At 35.9% G+C, this 22,292-nt stretch overlaps 1 protein-coding gene across 6 annotated transcripts in view; it reads right to left on the bottom strand.

The window, feature by feature from the left end:
- MAATS1 (MYCBP associated and testis expressed 1) overlaps window positions 1–18,177 on the bottom strand; it is a 66,566-nt gene extending 48,389 nt beyond the window's left edge. For 2 of the 6 annotated variants that reach the window (XR_004232989.1, XM_031959698.1), the window contains exons 1-3: window positions 17,988–18,177; window positions 6,521–6,597; window positions 6,085–6,242 (exon numbers count right to left, since the gene is read on the bottom strand). Coding sequence is in view for 3 of the 6 variants with exons in the window: in XM_031959698.1 (XP_031815558.1) it covers window positions 6,085–6,242; window positions 6,521–6,597; window positions 17,988–18,099 (347 nt within the window). In the remaining 3 variants the exon portion in view is untranslated. Of the gene's footprint in view, window positions 1–6,073; window positions 6,243–6,520; window positions 6,598–17,987 lie in introns of those variants that run through there. The other 4 variants (XM_031959697.1, XM_023499050.2, XM_031959699.1 and 1 more) reach the window with 3 other exon arrangements.
- Window positions 18,178–22,292: the final 4,115 nt, after the last annotated feature.

Genomic DNA, 22,292 nt, shown 5'->3' with positions numbered 1-22,292 from the left:
AGGTAAATTATGTTATTATGCATGTGTCTTGAGGTGATATTTGGTTTTCCTGATATCCTGCATGATATTTTAGCTTCCAAAAATAATTCATATAAAGTTAAGAGAGTCACATGATTTAACATTAAAAACTACCACACTCAAAGTTATATGAGAACAATAGGCCAGACAGTTCTTGACCTGATGTTCCTGATGTGCCTCTGGAAACCATGACTACTACCAGTCACAGGCACTTCAGATTACAGCTGTTAATATCTAAGTGAAACATTCTACAGTTAAGATTTGGTAATTCTACAAATAAGTGATGGTTATGTACTACTATAGTATGACCATTCTTGGCAGTCAATGAACTAATAGGGCAATATTATTATGTAATAGATGAGCAGAGAAGAAGAAATATATTATGTCCCACAGCTGGAGGAATTAATAAATTTTGAGAGTTTTCAGAACAGAAAATGCTTTAGAACTATAAGACTGTTTCAACTATTACAGGAAAGATTTCTATAAATAAATGGGAAGTAAAGATGTCTGGAAGGTGAAGAAACTTAAGTAATAAAAGAATCTCTAATAAAGAAGCTCTACTAAAAGAACCACTAGTTTAAAATGGATAACATATAGAAGGTATTAATGGCAAGGACCAAGAAAGCAAATCTTGGAATTGGCCTAACTTACCTTTAAGACAGAGTTATAAACAAGGGGAAATAATGTTTAAACTCCATCACATACCACAAGGTTAGCCACATGGCTTTTAACCTAGTTACTATCCAAATACATAGCAAATGTAATTTTGATATTTATTTACAAAATACAAAGTATGACTTCGTACAACAATGAAACATATCATCAGTAGGCTCAATAAATTATATCTTGCAAATATATTACTCTTTTAAAACTTATGTTGATAATTATTAATATGATAAAAATATCTTGAAACATTAATGATTTCCTAAAAGTTTTCTGTCATCATGTATTTTTACTTGATTATTTGAGTATTTTTTTGAATATAACTATTCATGCTAAGGTTCTAGAAATATTTTAATAATACAAAGGTATATCCTTATGCAGAAAAGTTAGAAACCACAATGTTAAACAATTCTAGGAAGTCTGAGCATTTACGGTAATAGCTAGAACTGTTAGAAGCATCTAATTTCTTCCATTTACAAATAAGGAAGCTGAATCCCAAAGAAGTTAAGTAATTGGTCCCTTTGTCAAAAAAAATGCAGAACTAGGATTCAAATCACAGTCTTTTCATTCAAATCCAGTGCTCCTCCTATTGTACAGGATACTAGAAATAAAATAGAATAACAGGAATTTGATAATGTCCTCCCCATCATACTTTTGCTCATATATTATACCTGGGAAAAGGAAAGAAATGGACAGTCTTGTCTCGTTATACTCTTACTTGACAATCCTCTTCATTCCTACAGCTTTAATTACTTCTTCTCAAATCAGTGACTTCTAAATATCTAAATGTCTCCTCACCTAAACCTCTTTTTTGAATTCCAGATCTGATTTCCAACACCTCAAAGGACACTGGAAATAACATGGTATATTGGGAAGAATGTAGTATTTAAGAGCTAGGGGACTTTCCCATTTTATTGGGTAGCTTTGACCCCTTTCAACTCTAAAATCATAATTTTATGATCTCTGCTTGGATATGCAAGCACTACCTTAAGCTCATCAATTCAAAACCTGAGCTCATTATCTCTTCCATAAACTTGCCCCTCTCCTTCTACCTTCACTGTTTCTCTTTGACACCACTATTTATCTAGTCTTTCACACGTGTAAACTTACAAAAATGTTTTGACTCTGTTCTCTCCTTCACCCTTGATAGCTCATTAATAATTAGGTTCTAATCAAGTCCATCTCTGAATCACATCTTGAAGCTATCTAATATTCTTTGTTTCTTACTGTTATTGCTGTAATTTTCACCTCTCTCATTACTATCAACTTGAACAACTGAGATAGTTTCCCAATAAATTCTTCTGCCTAGAATGCAAAGCCTATCACAGACTCACTAACTCTGTGCACTCAAGGAAATCTGGATAAATCTCTGCCCCAAACAGTTTTCATGCCTCCATGGCTTGATTCACATTAACCCTAACAACTCTGTAAAATAGGTGGTATTAAAATTATCCCTATTTTTATAGACCAAAGCTTCTTCAACTGTGGGTTGCAATGTCATATGGGGTCTTATAACTGAATGTGGAAGTTGCAAAATTATCAGTAAACATGTGATTTGTATACCTATTTTATATATCTATATGAAGAGGGGACCCCAAAATTCTAAAAATTCTTAAAGAAGAAAATCTCCTTCAACTCTGCGTCAGTGAGGGACCCTGCCCCAAGGGACAAAACAGTTTCATCCTTGTTATCTAGGTGGGGTGGCTCAGTCCTGAAACTCATTGAATCCAATTCAAATTCCAGGTCAAGCTGAAACCCAGCAATGAGCCAACTTGGGACTCCACCCACAAGTTCCCTTCATCTAAAGCTCCCATTATAAAAGAGCCAAACTAAACCCTCTCTTTGCCGAGGTTCCAAACATGCCATGCTATGCCACGCTTGGAATGCCAAGGGCCTTGTCCACTGGAATATTCTTTCTAGTGCCAAACTCTTCTTTAACCTCACCTATTTTCTAACAAGATTTTATGCCTCTCTGTCAGGATTTCTAACCTTACTTCCAATCCCCATAATAAACCTCTTTTATCAATCTAGGTTTTCGGGTCTGTAAATTCTTTTACAGAGAACCTCTGCACCACCAAAAGGGAGTCTCCAAAACTCCCTACCCTTGCACCAAATCCCGAGGGGTTGCAGGGAAGCCAAACCTCTCCATTTGGTTCCCTGAACCCCAAACCTGCCACTAGACCTTATCATTTAACTCCTTGACCACCAGAAAGAACCCTAATCTTATTTTGGTTCCCTAAATCTAAACCTTATATATATCTGGAGTCATGTAAAAATTTCTTAAGCGTAAAGAAGTCTAAAAAAAAGTATAAGAAATCCTGTAAATATTGATGAGGAAAGAGGTTCAGAGAAGTTAAGAGTCACATGGCTATAAGTGCTTAAGGCAGAATTCAGACCCTGCTCTTGCTATCTCCCAAGTCCATCATTCTATCCACTATATCACATCAGTCTCAAATATTAATATATCATTAATTAATTATGAATGAGATTTCCAAAAGTCTTTAAGTTGTTTTTATGGATTTAAACATATATACCCATATTCCCAATGTTATAAAGTGATGAAATACCAGGTTCATACACAAAAAAAATTTAATTCATAATATACTTGCCAACTCACAAAATAAAAGATCCTTCACCTATATAAATATATTTGAAATAGTGCACTCTACTAATAGTAACTCTAACTCCTATGCAACAATGTTTTTATGGGGAAATGCATTCCCCAGTACAACCTGGAATTTGGGGTATTCTGTTTTTGTAGCCCAAGTAAGAACTCAGTCAATTCCAGATCAATATTAGTGAGTCCTAAATGATAATTTGTAGCAGAGTTGCAGTGTGGGGCACTAGAAAGTATGAAAATGAGGAGCTTAAAGGGTCCAACTAGTGTAAGTTTCTGGAAAGATTTCTTCTTCCTCAGCTTATTGCCAATCATGTCCTTCCTTACCTCCAGAGACTGGCCCACCTCTAGGAAAGCCCCTACTCTGAGAAATTTATTTCCAGTAACTTTTATAAAAGTAAAGGAAGATTGTGGGCCTGGAGGGTGGAGGACTAAGATCCTGCTGCTTTTAACTTAGTTTTTTTATGCTTGCTTGCATTCCTTTTCAGCTAATTACTAAAACAGCCTTGAGAGTTGAGCTTCCTAGCTCACACAACTAATGTGATTTCCCAAGTCCAGCACTATGTCATATTGGCCCTAAATACATATATATCGTTAGTTTAAAAAGAAGCAGCCTGTATTTTATGAACAGAACCCCTTAATGTGGTTTTGAAGGCACAGTATTCCCAAAAAGGGATAACTAAAAGTCAGAGGCTTGATACAAACTCATTATTCTACTAATAGGAGAAAGACCAACTAAATGTCTAATTAGGTTCTAAATAGCTAAATGGTAGGTATTTACTACAAAAGAGTTTATTAGTCCCCGAGGGTTAAAAATCAGCTTACTAAAAGACCTCCATCCTTATAGAGAAAAAAAAGTGCTTTTATGTAGTGCAATGATTGAATCTTTCTCACCAAAAGAACTGAAGCTTATCCTCTGGGTTTTGAACACAGCAATGACAAAGATAATTTCTACTCTTATGGGGAAGAAACAGCATTTCTATTCAAGATTCCGCAGCAGAAGGTTGTGGTTGAGGCTGAATAAATGGAAGCAGCAAGAATAGGTCAGCTTAAACACAACTGATGGGAAGCAGTAGAGACTGGACATAAGACTTACAAGGTGATACAGTGTCCAGTCATGAGCAGACCCAAGAGAAAGCAGGACAGGGCAGGCTCAGCACAGGAAAGAGAGAAAAATAATAGAAGCCATCAGTGGCCCCGCAATGTCAAAAAACTGAGTTACTTATTAATTCATCTGTGGAGCTCATACATATGCCAAGGCCACATGGATGTGTAATTCTTATATGTAGCCACTTTTTCCACTGATGGTGAGAATTATTTGTGTGAAAGTATACCCTGGATTTAGGAATGAAATCATTCTATTACCACTTTTCTTTGCTTTTTTATTAGATGCTTTTGCTTTGAACCTGTTATGTCCTCTGGCTTACTAGTAAAAACAAATACCCTTGGGAGAGGAAGCTTATGAGCTGTATTTTTGAGGGCCTAAAGATTGACTAAGTATCGTGAACCTGTAATATCTTTTGGGGGGAATGAAAAATGGGAGGAGGGTTCCCCAAATGAACTGCAGGAAAAACACAAGTTCCCATTTTATACCTAAAATTCTCCTGTCTTTCAAACATGTACACTGCCTTTTGGAAGTTTTCTGAGAATTTTTACTTCTGGAAACAAGAGGATATAGGACAGATTTCTTCTATTTTCCTTGGCAATCCTTTCTCTTTTTTCACTTACAGGTCATACAGGTGATCTATTGGATTAACTGGAAATCTTTGGGTAAATAAATAATTGAAAATTTACCTATACTTTATAGAGAAAAACTTTATATGCAAAGAAAGACTCAGCATATGTTATTCCAAGTATTCTATAATAGGAGCTAGATGGCAGCTAGGGAATGGAGCCCTCAGCCAGTGAGGTGAAGGGCAGAGTCCAATGCAAGGACTAGAGAAATGGCTGCCCTTGTCCCTTGTCAGTCAAGATCCAGCTCAGGATTGATCCGAGTTCTGAGGAATTTCTCTGCATATGCATGGAGGAGGAAACACTGGTAAGAAGGCATTCCCAGGTAACATAACATCTTCAGAAGAAAAGAGAAAGAAAGAAACTTCAAGGAGTGACAGTGAAGAAGAAATGGAAGTTTCTGTAGCCACACTTAGGTTAGGGAGCAGACACTTACACATACGGTATCTAACCCACATAAGTGCTCCAGTCTCTAAATGCCAAACATTAAAAATGTTTTAAAACACTACTTGATTTTGGGTCTCAAGATACCTATCATTACTATCAAAAAGTGTTTACTAAGGATGAATTTATAGATAAACAAAAAAGAAAGGATCTCCAGAATTAGGTTTTTTTGCTAAAAATGCACTAACTACAATCTGTAAAGAAGATACCATAAAGTGACAAGAAATATTCTAGCTGTTTAAAATTTTTCCTCAGGAAATCTGAAATATTTAAGTTAAGCTCCAAGTCCACAAAGCCTCCGGGCTTTCTTATTTTCATTGGTAGGCATATGCACTGTTCTGACCCCCGGTCAGACTCCTTTATTCAGTCATCTATGACCACTGTTACTGGTTTAACATGTTGAGGCAAATGCAAAATGTTATCAAGTGTCAAAGGAGATTGGGGAAGAAAGTCTGGTGGGGACAACTGGTCTAGGTACTACAATTACATGCATTTTAGAAATCTATTTCTTTAAAGGCAGAATAATTTGAATTGAAACTATAAGGTGACTAGCAAAAGGAAAACAACAGTGTGAGTAGAGTTTTTGAAAGCTGAAGTCACCTGGAACTTACGCTGCAAATTTCTGGAGAGCTTCTTTACGTTGCTCCGCCCATCCTCGCCATTCTCGATCAATAAATACTGGGACAGGATGTGAGGGGTTCAAATACATGAAGTATCTTGGATAATTCTGCAGGTTACTAAACATATTTCTAAACCTGGGAACTTTTTTCTAATAGAAGTAAAACAGGAAAAAATGGAGGAAGTAATATGATCAAATTTTAAAAACATTTTAACCACTAATCACAGTACTTCATTAACCCTCATAAAGACTCAACAAGTGGACGACTGTCTTGTTCTGAGTAATTGTGTCATTACAATACAAAGTCTGGGGAGGATCTGGCAGTCATTCAATTTATATGATCAATGTACACAGTCAACAAGATAATTCAGGTCTGATTCAAGCCTTTAAAATTGCCTGAATAAATGAGGGAAGATGAAATGGCCTACCACTTGGTTTCTCATCACAGTAGCCTGGATATTAGCCTGTGCATGGTCCTTTGCACTTGACACTATAAACAATGGATCTGCAACAAGAACATAAGCAGAAGAATAAGAACATAGCAAATCTATTCATGAGCTAAGGAAAAAATGTCAAAACAACATAATTTCTCAGTTAGAGAACGAAATAGAAAACCTACAAGAATGCCCGATACTAAAAGCAGGTCAAATCCTCATTACTCAATAATCAAAAAACAGCTACATACAAATTTGTATTCCAAAACCAGCTTAAAAAAAGTAATGAAAATGGAAAACTTATAACAGGTTCCCAACTTTCCCTCCTTTAACATCAGAAATCCTACACACATACACAAACTAAGTTGCATTTCTTGGAGGTTATATAGCCTAGGAAGTGCCAAGTATCCAAGAAGAGTCATGGATGCCCACTTTGCCCATGTGCAAATAAAAGAGTTAAGGAGTAATTTTTCCTCAAAAGATCAGGGTAAAGCATAAGCCTAATCCTTATATTTAATTCAGAAATTTTTATGAATGCTCATTTTGTGTTTAGGAACCATCAAAAAACATTTATTAAGCGCCTACTATGTGTCAGGCAATGTATTAAGTGCTGGGGATACAAAAGGAGGCAAAACACAGTTCCTGCCCTCAAGGGCTTACAATCTAACAGAAGAAACATTTGACAAATACATAAAAAGTAAGCTATAAGCAGGATAACTGAGACATAATTAACAGGGAATTAATTAGATTTGAGAGATCTTGGAGAAGACTTCCAGTAAAAGATTATATTTTAGTTGGAATTTAAAGGAACCCAAGTCAGTAGCTGGAACAGAGAAAATGTTAGAGCAATGGGAGACAGAATACCTAGAGCTCAGAAAGAATGATTTGGTATAATATCTAAAGTAGAAATTAATCCTTTACATCTGTAGAAAAATTTATTAGGATTAATAATAGTTTATATTTACACATCACCTTATGGTTACAAAGCATCCTTTCTATCATGAAATCACTACAAATTCAATCATTCACAAGACAACCAAGAATTTAAAACAGTCTCTGAGCACTTGAAAGGTAATAAAACCTAAGCAATAATAAAGCTCATTAATTTTATTCATAGGAAAACTCATCAAGTCTTCACAGAGAACCTACTCTTATTTTATGCACATTGCAAAAAAAATCTAGTTTATCAGATTATACTAGCTAATTAAAAACATCAAATTAGGGAAAAGTGTGGTAAGTGAAATCTGACTAGAAACTGGTACTGAATCAGTAAGGAAAAGTGACAGCTTTGCGAGAGAAGAAAGAAAAAACAACAATGAAAAACAGATATGAGAACCCAAAAAGTACAGCCACATTAGGACCATTAGGTGTGGGGGGAATAAGCTTATATTTAACAACCAGAGTGTATTTCTGTTATAACTCAGTCAAGTAAGATTATATTGCATTCCTCATTTGCTATTTCAGAGACAAAAGTATATAAACCTAATTTTAGAAAGATTTCCATCAAAGCTTAGAACATTAAGTAGGTACTTGATAAATGCTTATGGACTGAGTGGTGTTTTGGGCGAGTTCTCCATGTGCAAAATAACTCACATTTTGATATTGAACATGTATTTTGAACATTTTGCTGCTTGTGTAGTTCCCATTTAAGTGGGGGTAATATCATTTAAGTAGTCTCCATCTTCACACACACACACACACACACACACACACACAAAGGCCAAGTCTTCTTCAGAGTTCACTGACTTGACTGGTCAATATTATTCTTAAAAAATCATTTATTCTAAAATATTGCATGAAATGATTAAAAAACAACAACAAAAACAGGTCAGTGTTGAATGAATCAATCAAATACTTTTATAGCCTTTAGCAGCACTTTAAGAATAGTCTAGTGAAGAAATTCCAAGAAAGAGATAACTGAATCAAATAGTACCTGCCCTTAAAAAGCAATTGATCTGAAGTTAACTGAATCTCTGAAGACTGAGCAGGGTTTGGGCTAACTGGGAGCAGGAATCCCAGCACAGGAGCATTTGAGAGTTCATCAAAAGCCCAAGTGCAATAAAAGCCACTTTATCCCATGACATTAGTGATATCTGATAGGTCTGTTAGGATGCATCCTTATTATATTACTATAACCTAACCTCTTATTAACAAATACACAATGCCACCTAAGTGGTATCATCATGTGAACATCACCAATATATATGTATATTATATACACACATATGTATATATGAGTAACATAGCAAAAGCAAAGAAAGAACAGCATATGCATTTAATGATATCCATGTAATTAAAAGTGAACTGGGGAAGGTACCCAAAATGTTAGGTAGACCCTCTGTGAAAGATCCATGGAAGAACGTAAACTTAATTGTACAAGATCGAAAGACATGAAATTGTTTTGATGTGCATCAATGAAGAGAATATTGAGAAAATCAAATTGATTGTGTCTCCATTTTTTTGCAATTGATTCTACATGTTGTATACTACTTAAATCATGTTTCTTTGTCTTTAAATTCAGAAGTTCAATATATTTTAACATATTTAATATGGATTACCTGCCATCTAGGAGAGGGGGTGAGGGGAAGGAGGGGAAAATTTGGAACACAGGGTTTTGCAAGGGTCATTGTTGAAAAATTACCCATGCATATGTTTTGTAAATAAAAAAGCTTTAATTTAAAAAATTTTTCAAAGCAAAAAAAATTCATTAAGTTCATAGATTCAGAAGCTCAGTCATCATCTCAGAGCTAAGGTTTCTCACGAATCACCTTTATTCCAAGAAATATGTTTTCTCTATACATCTTACTGCCCATGCACAGGGAAACTTGATATCTCAGTAACAAGTCTTACAAGATTGCAGACATCAGAAAGTCTGTTATCTCTATTCTACTAACAAACCCTGTAGGTTGCAAGATGGGATCCACAAATCAATTCGTATTCCTTAAGAACAAAAAGGGGTTCCTGATTTCTAGCCAATCATGATGTCCCCACATCTAAAATGCTACCAAATCACATTTTCTTTAGGCTTTGTAAGCAATCATAGCTTGTTTCCTGACAGAGAAATTCTATCTATGAAGTTTCTCTGCTTCCCAGAAAAACAAAAAACAAACTACAAAAAGGCTAGCTCACCTCATCTCAAGTTCTTTTAGCTTATTGTTGTTATTATTTGTCCTTTGTTCTGGAAGAGGACCATGACAATCAGGGAGGTTATGCAATGACATGCAACTTAAGTGAAGGAGGGATGTGAATTTGTTTGCTAAGGAGCTAAGAGACTCCTTTTATTGGTAATTGCCAGTCTTACCAATAAATTGAAAGAAGCTCAAAACTTTGTTCCTCAGTTTATCTTAATTTTAATTATAACAAATGTCAACCACAAAGGCAATAGGGAAGGAAAGCTGGTCCTTGAAGCATTTTCCTAGAGAAATCCTTGAGTGTTTCAGGGAAATTTTACCCTGAAGAATTTTTTCAAAGGAGATAGCACCAAATACTTGACTAACCCCTCTCAGTCTCAACCCAATGAAAGACCCCATGTTGTTGGAAAAGTTATAACTATTTATCTGTCTTGATGTACTATTTGAAAAGTGTGAGTACTTGGTAATAATTAGTAATATAAAACTTAGGAAATCCCCCTAAGAAATCAACCCTGGGACATCAATACTGAATTTCAAGAAAATTATTCTCCTTGAAGAAGGCTCCCCATTCAAGTTGTTAGGGAAACTGAATTCTTTTATATATATATATATATATATATATATATATATATATATATATATATATATTTCTTTTTTTTTAATTTAATAGCCTTTTATTTACAAGATATATACATGGGTAACTTTACAGCATTAACAATTGCCAAACCTCTTGTTCCAATTTTTCACCTCTTACCCCTCCCTAGATGGCAGGATGACCAGTAGATGTTAAATATATTAAAATATAAATTAGATACACAATAAGTATACCTGACCAAAACGTTATTTTGTTGTACAAAAAGAATCAGACTCTGAAATATTGTACAATTAGCTTGTGAAGGAAATCAAAAATGCAGGTGTGCATAAATATAGGGATTGGGAATTCAATGTAATGGTTTTTAGTCATCTCCCAGAGTTCTTTTTCTGGGCATAGCTAGTTCAGTTCATTACTGCTCCATTAGAAATGATTTGGTTGATCTCGTTGCTGAGGATGGCCTGGTCCATCAGAACTGGTCATCATATAGTATTGTTGATGAAGTATATAATGATCTCCTGGTCCTGCTCATTTCACTCAGCATCAGTTCATGTAAGTCTCTCCAGGCCTTTCTGAAATTATCCTGTTGGTCATTTCTTACAGAACAGTAATATTCCATAATTTTCATATACCACAATTTATTCAGCCATTCTCCAACTGATGGACATCCATTCAGTTTCCAGTTTTTAGCCACAAACATTCGTGCACATACAGGTCCCTTTCCCTTCTTTATAATCTCTTTGGGATATAATCCCAGTAGTAACACTGCTGGATCAAAGGGTATGCACAGTTTGATAACTTTTTGAGCATAGTTCCAAACTACTCTCCAAAATGGTTGGATTCTCTCACAACTCCACCAACAATGCATCAATGTCCCAGTTTTCCCGCATCCCTCCAACAATCATCATTATTTTTCCTGTCATCTTAGCCAATCTGACAGGTGTGTAGTGGTATCTTAGAGTTGTCTTAATTTGCATTTCTCTGATTAATAATGACTTGGAGCATCTTTTCATATGACTAGAAATAGTTTCAATTTCTTCATCTGAGAATTGTCTGTTCATATCCTTTGACCATTTTTCAATTGGAGAATGGCTTGATTTTTTATAAATTAGAGTTAATTCTCTATATATTTTGGAAATGAGGCCTTTATCAGAACCTTTGACTGTAAAAATATGGGAAACTGAATTCTTGAGGAATTTTCTTCTTCAAAGGGGGCTCCTGGTTCCACCCCAAGAAAGATAATGGGCAATTCACATTTTAAAAGGGGTTGGAGAAGACAGGAATAATATAACTGTGTGCCTCTTAAACTTGGCCAGAAACAATCTGATTTTTACATGTTTTTATATCATGTTATCTGTGTTTGTTATTCAATCTATTTTTAAAAATTAGACCTAATCAACCAAAAACTTTTTATCTTCAGAAAAATTTTTTTTTCTCTCTTTTAACTTTGGTCAAGTTAGAACACAGACAAAAGACAGATAAGAAGGAGGAGAAAGCATTGATGATATTAGCAACTCTGCCCTTTCTACAATTAAGAAGAATGTTATCTCTAAGCTTCTGGCTCTTTTTCAGACTTCAAGGAGGCAGTATAGTGAAATTAGTGCTATTAAGAGTTAGAAAACCTGGAAATGGACATTCAACTTTGCCAATTATAAATTATATATCTGCAACAAGTCACTTAATACTCCTTAATGTCAGTTGCCTAATTGGCAAAATGGCAATGTTATATACTCTAATTTACAAGGCTGTATTGAGGGAAAAGACTTTGTAAATCTTTAAGCCTGCCTATGCACTTCCAGCAGCCCAAAGACAATAAATAAGGGGACTAAGAATCTGGTGAGAAAGAGATTACAGGGGACCCCTATACTGGCACTGGGCACAAAACAGGGCACTGTTTTGCCAATCTACTGGCCTAATACAGTTCCAGGTCACATTCTAGTTCAGAGAGGAGCACTTATAGTCTCACAAATGTGGTCCCTTCCTGGATAAAGATCAGAGGGCAGACTAGGAAATTAGTGACCATACTCCTCAGATAACACCTGCTTAGAGGTAACAAAAATTTAGAGATTCCCAGATGTAGCTGTAAAAATAGCACCAGCTCAAAAAAGACTGAAACTTGGAACAATTCCCCCACTATCAAGTGAATAATGCCCAACTTTAACAAAGTTTGAAGTCAAGAAATAAGTTGGGAAAATGAGAAACAATAAAAAGTACTTGAATAAAGATGATAAAAAGATCAAGACACAATCTCAGAAGATAAAAATGTGGGGAAAAAAACCCTACAAGCAAAGTCTCAAAGAAAAAAATTTGCAAATTGGGCATAAACCCAACAAAAATTCCTGAAAAAGCTTAAAAAGAGAGAGAGAGAGAGAGAGAGAGAGAGAGAGAGAGAGAGAGAGAGAGAGAGAAATGATAGAGGAAAAAATTAATAAGCAGCAAAGTGCCACAATGGATAGGGCATTGGCCCTTTAGTCAGGAGAAGTCCTAAGTTCAAATCTGACCCCACACTTAACTTATGACCCTAAGCAAATTAACCAAATTTTGAAAGCCTTCTAAACGAAAAAGAAAAGAGAATAATGGAAGAAAATTATGGTAAAAGCTTGGTAAGAAGCATAACCAAAACTGAAGAAAATAAGGCCTTATAAAAGCAGAATAGGGCAAATGGCAAAAGAGGTACCAGACTTCACTAAAGAAAATAATTCCTTAAAAAGCATAATGAGTAAGTGGAAGCTAATGATGATTTGAGATATCAAGAAACAATAAACAAAGTAAAAAGAATGAAATATTAGGAGAATATGTGACATATCTCAGAAAAAACAACTGATCTATAAAACAGATTGAGAAAAGATAATTTAAGAATTATTCAGCTTTCTAAAGACCATGATTTAAAAAAAGAGCCTAAACATTATATTTCAAGAAATTATCAAGAAAAACTGCCTAGATACCCTTTGACCCAGCAATACCAATACTAGGTCTATATCCCAGAGATATCACAGAAAATGGAAAAGGACTGACATGTACAAAAATATTTATAGCAGCTTTGTATGGTGGCAAAGAATTGGAAATTGAAAGGATACCCATCAATTAGGGAATGGCTGAAGAAGTTTTAATATATGAACGTAATGGAATATTATTATGCTATAAAAAATAAGGAGGTGGATTTCAGAAAAATGTGGAAAGAATTACACAAGTGAAATGAGCAGAACCAGAAGAACATAGTACTCAGTAACAGTATCAACTATGATTGACTTAGCTCTTCTCAGCAATACAACAATCTGAGACAATTCCAAACTCATGATAGAAAAATGCTATCCACATCCAGAGAAAGAATGATGGAATCTGAATTGAGAACAAAGCATACCATATTCACTTTTGGGGTTCCCTGGTGAATTTTCCTTTTGTTCTGTTTCTTCTTTCACAACATAGCTAATGTGGAAAAATATATTTACATGATTGCACATGTATAACATATCAGATTGGACGTTTTCTTGGGGAGGGAGGATTAAGGGGAGGGAAAGAGGGAAGACATTTTATAGAAAATAATGCTGAAAATTATATTTGCAGGCAATTAGAAAAAATAAAATACTATTTTTTTAAAAAGAAGAAAAGAGAAAAAGGTAAAAAGGAAAGGAAGAAAAAAGGAAGGAAGGAAGGAAGGAGAGAAGGAAGGAAGGAAGGAAGGAAAGAAGGAAGAAAGAAAAGAAAGAAAGAAAGAAAGAAAGAACAAAAGAGAGAACGAAAGAAAGAAAGAAAGAAAGGAAGGAAGGAAGGAAGGAAGGAAGGAAGGAAGGAAGGAAGGAAGAAAGAAAGAAAGAAAGAAAGAAAGAAAGGAAGGAAGGAAGGAAGGAAGGAAGGAAGGAAGGAAGGAAGGAAAGAAGGAAGGAAGGAAGGAAGGAAGGAAGGAAGGAAGGAAGGAAGGAAGGAAGAAGGAAGGAAAGAAAGAAAGAAAGAAAGAAAGAAAGAAAGAAAGAAAGAAAGAAAGAAAGAAAGAAAGAAAGAATATTATAGCCAGATTTTAGGGCTCCCAGTTCAAGGGAAAAATACTACAAGTAGCCAAAAAAGAAAGAAATTAAATATGCAGCAACAATCAATACCATAATAAGATTCAGCAGCTACCACTATTATAAAGGAGCAGAGGACTTAGATATATTCTAGAAGGCAAAGAAATCAGGATTATAACCAATAATATCCTATCTCCTAAAACTAAATATAATTCTATGGAGGGGGGAATATACATTTAATGAAATAGAAGACTTTCAAGTCTAATGAAAAGACTAGAGCTGAATAAAAAATCTGATATTCAAACACAAGACTAAAAAAGAGCATAAAAAAAAAAGAAACACAAATGAGAAATCATAAAGGACAGTTAATTATTTACATTTCTGTAGGGAAAGATGATTCATGTAATGCCTAAGAATTTTTGTCAATATTAGGGAAATTAAAGGGAGTCTACCCAGATAGAATGTTAGTCTATATATTGGGATAATCTCACACACAATAAAAGAATGGAAGGGTAAGAAAGAGGAATGCACTGGGAGAAGAAGGAATGGGAAAGACTGGAAAAAAATATCTAATAAAAGAGGTACACAGGGGAAAATGTGAGGGAAGGACAGGAAATGACATCTGAGCTGATTCAAAGATGGAATAATACACACACACACACACACACACACACACACCCAGAGTTGGGTTTAGAAATTCATCTTATCCACTATGGGAGTAGAAGACTAAAAGGCTAAGAGAAGGGGTAGAAGAGATAGCAAAAGGGAGGGAAGATCAAGGGAAGCAGTGATCAAAAGCTAAACATATTTTTGAGGAAGGGTGAGGTTAAAAGAAAAAAGAGAAGGATAAATAAAAGAACAGGATAGAGGAAATTAATCATAACTGTGAATGTAAATGGGATAAAATCACCCATAAAATGAAAGATAGCATAATGGATTGGAAACTAGAATCCAACAGTATGTTGTTTACAAGAAACAAACTTGAAACAAAAACACAGAGTTAAAATAAAAAGCTAGAACAGAATCTATTATGCTTCAACTGAAGTAAAAAAAAGGTGAAGTGTGGTAATCATGATTTTAGATAAAACAAAAGTATAAATAGATCTAATTAAAAGGTATTCAGAGAAATTACATTTTCTCTAACAAAAGATACTGTAGATAATGATGTAATATCAGTACAAACATATATGCATCATAAGGCATAATATTCAAATTCTTGAAGAAAAAGTTAAATGAATCATTAGAGTAAATAGTTGGCAAACTAATCATGATTTTTGATAAAGCAAAAGCAAAAATATATATAATTAAAAGACATTCAGAGAAATGATATTTTTTTTAAAAAGGCACTATAGACACTGAAGTAATATTAATACAAACATATGTACCAAATGACATTATATTCAAATTTTTGAAGAAAAAGTTAAATGGGTTACAAGTTACCCCTCAGAGATCTAATCAAAAAATAATTTTGAAAAGAATAAATAAGGAATATAAATAAAATTTTGGAAAAGTTAGTTATAATAGATCTCTGGAGAATAGTGAGTGAGAATAGAAAGGAGTATGCCTCTTCTCAACTGTACATGGCACCTTTGCAAAAACTGACCACATATTAGGACCTAAAAACCTCACAAAAATGCAGAAAAGCAGAAATACTAAATGCATCCTTTTCAGACCATAATGTAATTAAAATTACATTTTTAAAAGGGCACTGAAAGAATAGATTTTTTTTTTAATCATGAGAAACTAATTATACCCAAAAGAATGAATGGGTTGAAAAATAACTCATAGAAGGGGCAGCTAGTTGGTAGAGTAAATAGAGTGCTGGTCCTGAAGTCAGGAGGACCCTAGTTCATATCCAGCCTCAGATATTAGCTATGTGACCCTGGACAAGTCACTTAATCCCAATTGCCTCAGCAAAAAATAAAAATCATAGAAAGAATAATTTCTTTTAAAATAATGAAAACATGAGACAACAGAACAAAATTTGTGGAGTGCATCCAAAGCAGTCTGTATGAAAATTTAATATTTCTAAACATTTACTTCATTAAAAGAGATAAATAGAACATTTCAGGATTTCAATTTGGTGCCAAATTAAGAATCCTCGATTAAATATCAAATTAAAAGTCTTGAATATTGAAGAAAAAAATAAAATTGAAAGTTTAAGAAAAACATTGAACAAAGAAACAGACAAAGTACTGGTTTTATGGGGGAAACAATAAAGTAAATAACCATTGGCTAAGTTGATTTTTTGAAAACTACCAAATAACCAATATCGAAAATTAAAAGAGTGGATGTATAAACCAATGAAAATGAAATTAAAGCAATTTCTAGGAGCACTTTTGCCCAACTACATGCCAATAAAATCTACAAATCTAAATAAAATGGATGAATATTCACATGAATATAAAGAACCTGCATTAACAGAACAGGAAACAGAATACTTAAATAATCCTATTTTTTAAAAAAAAGTAATTTAATAAGCCATAAATGAACTTCCTTAAAGAAAAAAAAGAACTAGATGAATTTATAAGAAAATTCTACCAAACACTTAAAAAACAACAATTAATTCCAATATTACATAAAGTCTTTGGAAAAATAGGTGAAGAAGGAGTCGACTCTACCAAATTTCTTCTAGAACACAAATAAAAGAGTTTTGCTACCTAAAGAAAGGAGAGTTAAAATAGAAAAAGGAAACCATAGACCAATTTCCCTAATGAATAATGATGAAAAAAATTTAAACAAAATACTAGCAAAGATATAGCAATATATCAAATAAGTAACATAACTATGACCACGTTGGATTTATACTAAGAATACAAATGTAGTTCAAAATTAGGAAAACTATAAGCATAATTAACCATATCAATAACAAAACCTGACAAAATTATATGATTATATCAACAAAATACAATATCCATGCCTATTAAAAACACTAGAAAACACAGGAATCATTTCTTAAAATGATAACTAGTATCTATCTAAAACCACTTCCTGATCTTCATAGCAGTGAATACACTTTTTCATTGGGTCATCACTGGAGTGGGTATGTGTGTGTGTGTGTGTGTACATTTTTGAACATAGTTCTCAGTCAAAATCCCGCTTTCTGCAAGCAGTCTTTGCAGATTCCCCCTTAACGAAAGCCTCTTTCTTCTAATTATCTTGTTTGCATAGCGTCTCCCCCATTAGATATAGGTTCCCGAAAAGCTGGGATCCTCCTAGTCTCCTTGATTTTGCTAATCTCCCGTTCTTTGTACCCCCAAAGTCTCCTGGAGCACCTAGCACACCGAAAAGCTAAATAAATGCTTGAAGCCCCTGCCACCCCCGAGGAACTTTAGTTGCCTGAGGGCGGGGTCTGTGTTGTTTTTGTCTTTGCACCCCCACGCCCTGGCACTGGGTGCCACACACACAGTAAGCGCTTAATAAAGGTCGGTTTCATTGAACAGAAGGTGCCTCGACTCCAGGAGGGTCCCTGGGGTTCTCGCACTCGGAAGTGTGCAATCAAGACCGCGCCTGCGCAGTGAGGAGCGGATGGGGTGCAAGGCGAGGAGGGAGCATCCCAACCGCGCATCCCAAAGGCGCGCGATCCCGAATCCCCGAAACACCCCGTGCCTGCGCAGACACGGCGCTGAAATTTGGCTCTAACCAGCACATGCCTCCTCTCTCACAACCGGAAGACAGAGTTCCCGCCCACTTTGGGAGTTGGTGGGAGGCCGGAAGCGCGTGGGTCCCATCCTTACCGTACAGGTAATCATACAGTCGCCCGCTGGCGACAGAGCTCCCTAGCCCTGTCCTCAGCCGGAACCGGGGACGCTGAGGAGGGGCTTGCTCGATGGTCACCGCTCGGCTCATGGTGGCAGCCTTTACGTTCAGTCAAGCCTAGCCAGCCTAGGCCTACAGATTGTTGGGCGGCGTCGCTAAGGCAACCGCCGCGCAGGCGCATCTGGGGGAAAGGCAAGGGAGGGACCCGCCCCCGCTCCCGCCCCCGCCCCCTCCCATCCGCCGGCTCTTGCGCTACCTTCCCGGGGCGTGGTTAGAGCGCTCCGCGGAAAAAACCCAGGTGGGTTGCAGATTGAATCCGGGAAATTGTAATTATTAGTCGGAAAAACCCTAACAGGAAGTTCTGATTTTACTCAGTGCACGGAAGTGTGCGGTCACCTCTGCCGCGGACCCCCAGTCCCCGCCGTGGCAAACACGCGGGGGGCAGGATGGGGTCGGTTGTCTTGAAATTTGGAGGTTTTATTAATTTTATAAATGAGGAAACTGAGATCTAGGTAGTCAGCTAAGTGCCTGGCCCCATTCTCTCGGGCAGCAGCAAATCCTTTGACTGGAAAATCATGACTTTCCAGTCCAGAACAAGGTAGAAAGGTCTTTAAATGATAATAGATTCCCTCTTCTTTGATGATAACCTGGAGCTATGCCAATGGCTTATTTTTAGTCAGCATTTCCCCCTCAACTCGCACAGAGCCGGGAGCCTTTCTTTACTGTGATTTTCTGTGTCCTGTGATTTCTACCATTCTCGGGGTTTCAATGCCTCTAATGTCAAAAATTCTAAAATCTCCATCTCCTTGACCTGTAATCAGAACTCTAGTTATTCTCACTTCCAGCTGTCATCAGAAAATGAAGATGTTCCTGCTTAGAAGACTCAACCATAACTGCAGCGGAAAGAATTGTATTTGGGATGACCCTGAGCAAATTCCTTAACCCTGGGCCTTAGTTTCTACCTCTAGTCAGAGCATCTGGGTTCTAATCTCACCTCTGACACTAGCTATGTGATCTTAGTCAAAGTTACTTATACTTTTTGGGCCTGTTTCCTCTGTGAAAAAAAGAAATTAGAATAGCTCTCTGAGGAGATCCCTTCCAGCTCTAGATCACGATCCTATAAACTTAACAATGTCCCTTCTTCCCTCTTCTGTCAGTGACTGCCATTCTAATCCTGAAAGCTCTTATATCCAATCTATACTGCAATCCTATTAAATCTCATAAATTTTATTGGATTTACATCTTTATATCCCATTTAAACTATAATTGTTGGAGTCTAGAATCTGGTATCACATAGGGCTATCTTGCTAGTTCTTATCTTTAATTTAGCACTATATTGATGAACTTGTCTGAGCAATCAAATTTTGACATTTTCCATAAGTTCTGGAGATTTAATAGTACCAAAGACTTTGGTCAGATCTACAAATGTTGTATACAAACCTCTCTTCTGCTTCTGGCATTTCTCCTGAAGTTGTTGAATAGTAAACACCATATTGACTGTTATTTGGCCCTTTCTGAAGCCATACTGGTTCTCTGGTAGTTTACTTTCTTTCAGGTATAGTTCAGTGTATTAAGGAGGACTTTGGCAAGAATCTTACTGGCAGTAACTTGAGAGACCCTATCCCATGTTAAATCATTTGCCAAGTTGTGTGTCAGTGTTTCCCATGTCACACAATTTCTAAAATTCTTAAGAGACATTTTGAGAGTATCTATATATCACTTTTTTTGACCACCTTGTGAGCATTCACCCTGTGTGAGTTCTCCATAAAATATCTTTTTGGCAATTATATATTTGGCATTTGAACATTGGCCAGCCCAATGGAGTTGTGTTCCCTGAAGTAGAGTATGAATGCTTGGAAGTTTAGTTTGAGAAAAGATTTCAGTGTCTGGCATCTTATCCTGCCAGGTGATCATCTTAAATTCAATAATATGTCCAAAACTGATCTGCTTATCCACCCTGCTAAACCTTATCTCTCTCCTAGCTTTCTTATTGTAGAGAGCAACATTAACTTCCATGCCTCTCCAACTTACAAACTAAGAGTTACTGTGGACCTTTCTCTATCTCTTATCCAAGGTGTTGCTGAGGCCTGTTGATTTCACCTGTGAAACATCTCTTCGATATCAGGATCCCCAATCAAGACCACCCGTCTCTTTAGATTCTTTTTTTTTTTTAAACTATTAGGATTTTTCTTTTTTCCAGAAGTTACCTGTTTTCCAAAGTTAAGACTTAGGGAGCAAGCTATGACCTGAGCCTGGCATAACAAGAATTGTAGAAAGCCAGAACTGTGGAGAAGTATATTTGAAACAAGGTGTTAACTCAGTGGAATTGATGAGACAATGGTTCTCTAGTTCACATATACTTAGTACTTAGCATGGTGATATAATGGTTCTCTAGTTCACACATATTCAGTATATTGTAATAGTGTAATTATAATAGCATATTTAAACTGGGGACAAAGTCAGACTCAGATGGAGACTGGTTCAAACCGGCAGACTGCTGGAGGAGACTGGGTCAGACTATGACAGATAAGACTGTAAGAGACAATAAAAACATTGGACTCTATCCTGCTGAGACCAAAGCCCTTCCAGAGGATCTCCAGAAAACTTGCCGGAACATTATAAAGAATACTTAGCAATAACCCTCTGGATGAATTCAATTACAACAAAATCCCAGAATTGATTAACACTAGCCCCAGATGGTCCCTGAGCTCAGACAAGTACCTGAAAGATCCATATTCCAGTTATGAAGCCCTGCTGTGAATCAGACTTGTCCCATGTTGCTATCACCCCCTCAATGTCAGGGTTACAACTCACTATGTAGCCTATTAGTATATGTATTGAGATTTGCCCACACTAAAGTGGGTCTCCTATTAGACACTCAACACAAGTCTAGTTTCTTTCAACTAAAAGATTTTTGCTTATTACCACTGTTAGAATATATATAGCTTTACTTTTTTAGAATTAACTGTGTGAGCAGTTAGTATTTTCAAAATTAAGAACAGCTGCATAAACTGGCATTTGTTTTCAGATTTGTCACCAATACTCCCTTTCGCTCTTTTGATTCTTCTACCATTCTGGTGCAAGTCCTTATCAATTAATGCCTGGATTATTGTAATATCCTGCTCATGGGCCTGCCTGCCTCAAGACTTTCCTGACTCAAATTATATTCTATTTAGCCACTAAAGTGATTTTTCTAAAGTGATCATGTCACCTTCCCAATCAATAAAATCCAGTACCTCCTATTGGCACTATTTGAATTTCAAAGCCACTCATAAGATAGTTCCCTTCAATCTTTCCACTCTTTTTACATATTACTCCAATATGTACTCTGACCTAGTGACTTGTTTGCTTATTTCCTATTCCACAAATAAGACACTCACCTATCTGCTCCAGGCATTTACTCTAACTGTTCCCCTGGTTGTTCTCTGGATTCTTTTAAGAAGCCTTCCCCAATCCCCATTAATTCTAGTGCTTTTCCTCTGTTAATTATTTCCTGTTTTTCTAGTATATAGCTTGAGATACACACACTCACACACTTATTTGTTTGCATGTTGTTTCCCACTGATTGTAAGCTGTTTTTGTTTTCTCAGAGCTCAGCACAATGATTGACACATAGCAGGCACTTAAATATTTATTATGAGATTTTTTTTTTTTTTAACCAGGGCACCTCCTTCCCCCTACCCTCTTAAATCCAAGTGGATTAGGCTATATTTTCCCTGAAAGACAATAGAGACAATAATTGATTGGCTTTGGAGGTAAATCCAGGTTTTATTTCTCTTCACCCAGTTTCCTTGCAGCCTCTGTTGATACTGATGTGCTTCATAGTTTAATTATGTATAGTAAAGATTTGATAGCTCAGATATTCAAGATTTATAGAATCTAGATTTTTAAAAATCATGAATTCTACTTAGTTAAGAATGAGTTAAGCATGAATTATTAAAGCAAAAAGAGGTCTTACCATCTACTAAAAGGAGGAATATAAGTCTTAAAGCAATGACTTGTCCAAGCTCACAAAATAAGAAATGGCAAGGATTCAAGTCGAGAACCTCTGACTGTAATTGAGTGTTCTTTCTACTATACCCCACTGCCTCTCATGGGCTCTGAAATATTTGAAGATTTCATTTTAAGAGGTAGAAAGGTTGTAGTAGAAAGGAGGCAACAGAAATATAAAATTGAAACAGTTACTCAGGGAAACAAGATTCAAAAATAACACTGTAATTCTTCTGTCTCAGCATATGGTGTCACTCCTACTCCACAGAGTATAGGAAAGGTTCTATATTTAG

Source organism: Sarcophilus harrisii, chromosome 3 (genome assembly GCF_902635505.1).
Source record: "Sarcophilus harrisii chromosome 3, mSarHar1.11, whole genome shotgun sequence".
In the NCBI taxonomy this organism is placed as follows: domain Eukaryota; kingdom Metazoa; phylum Chordata; class Mammalia; order Dasyuromorphia; family Dasyuridae; genus Sarcophilus; species Sarcophilus harrisii.
This window is presented reverse-complemented; position numbering and strand designations above follow the sequence as displayed.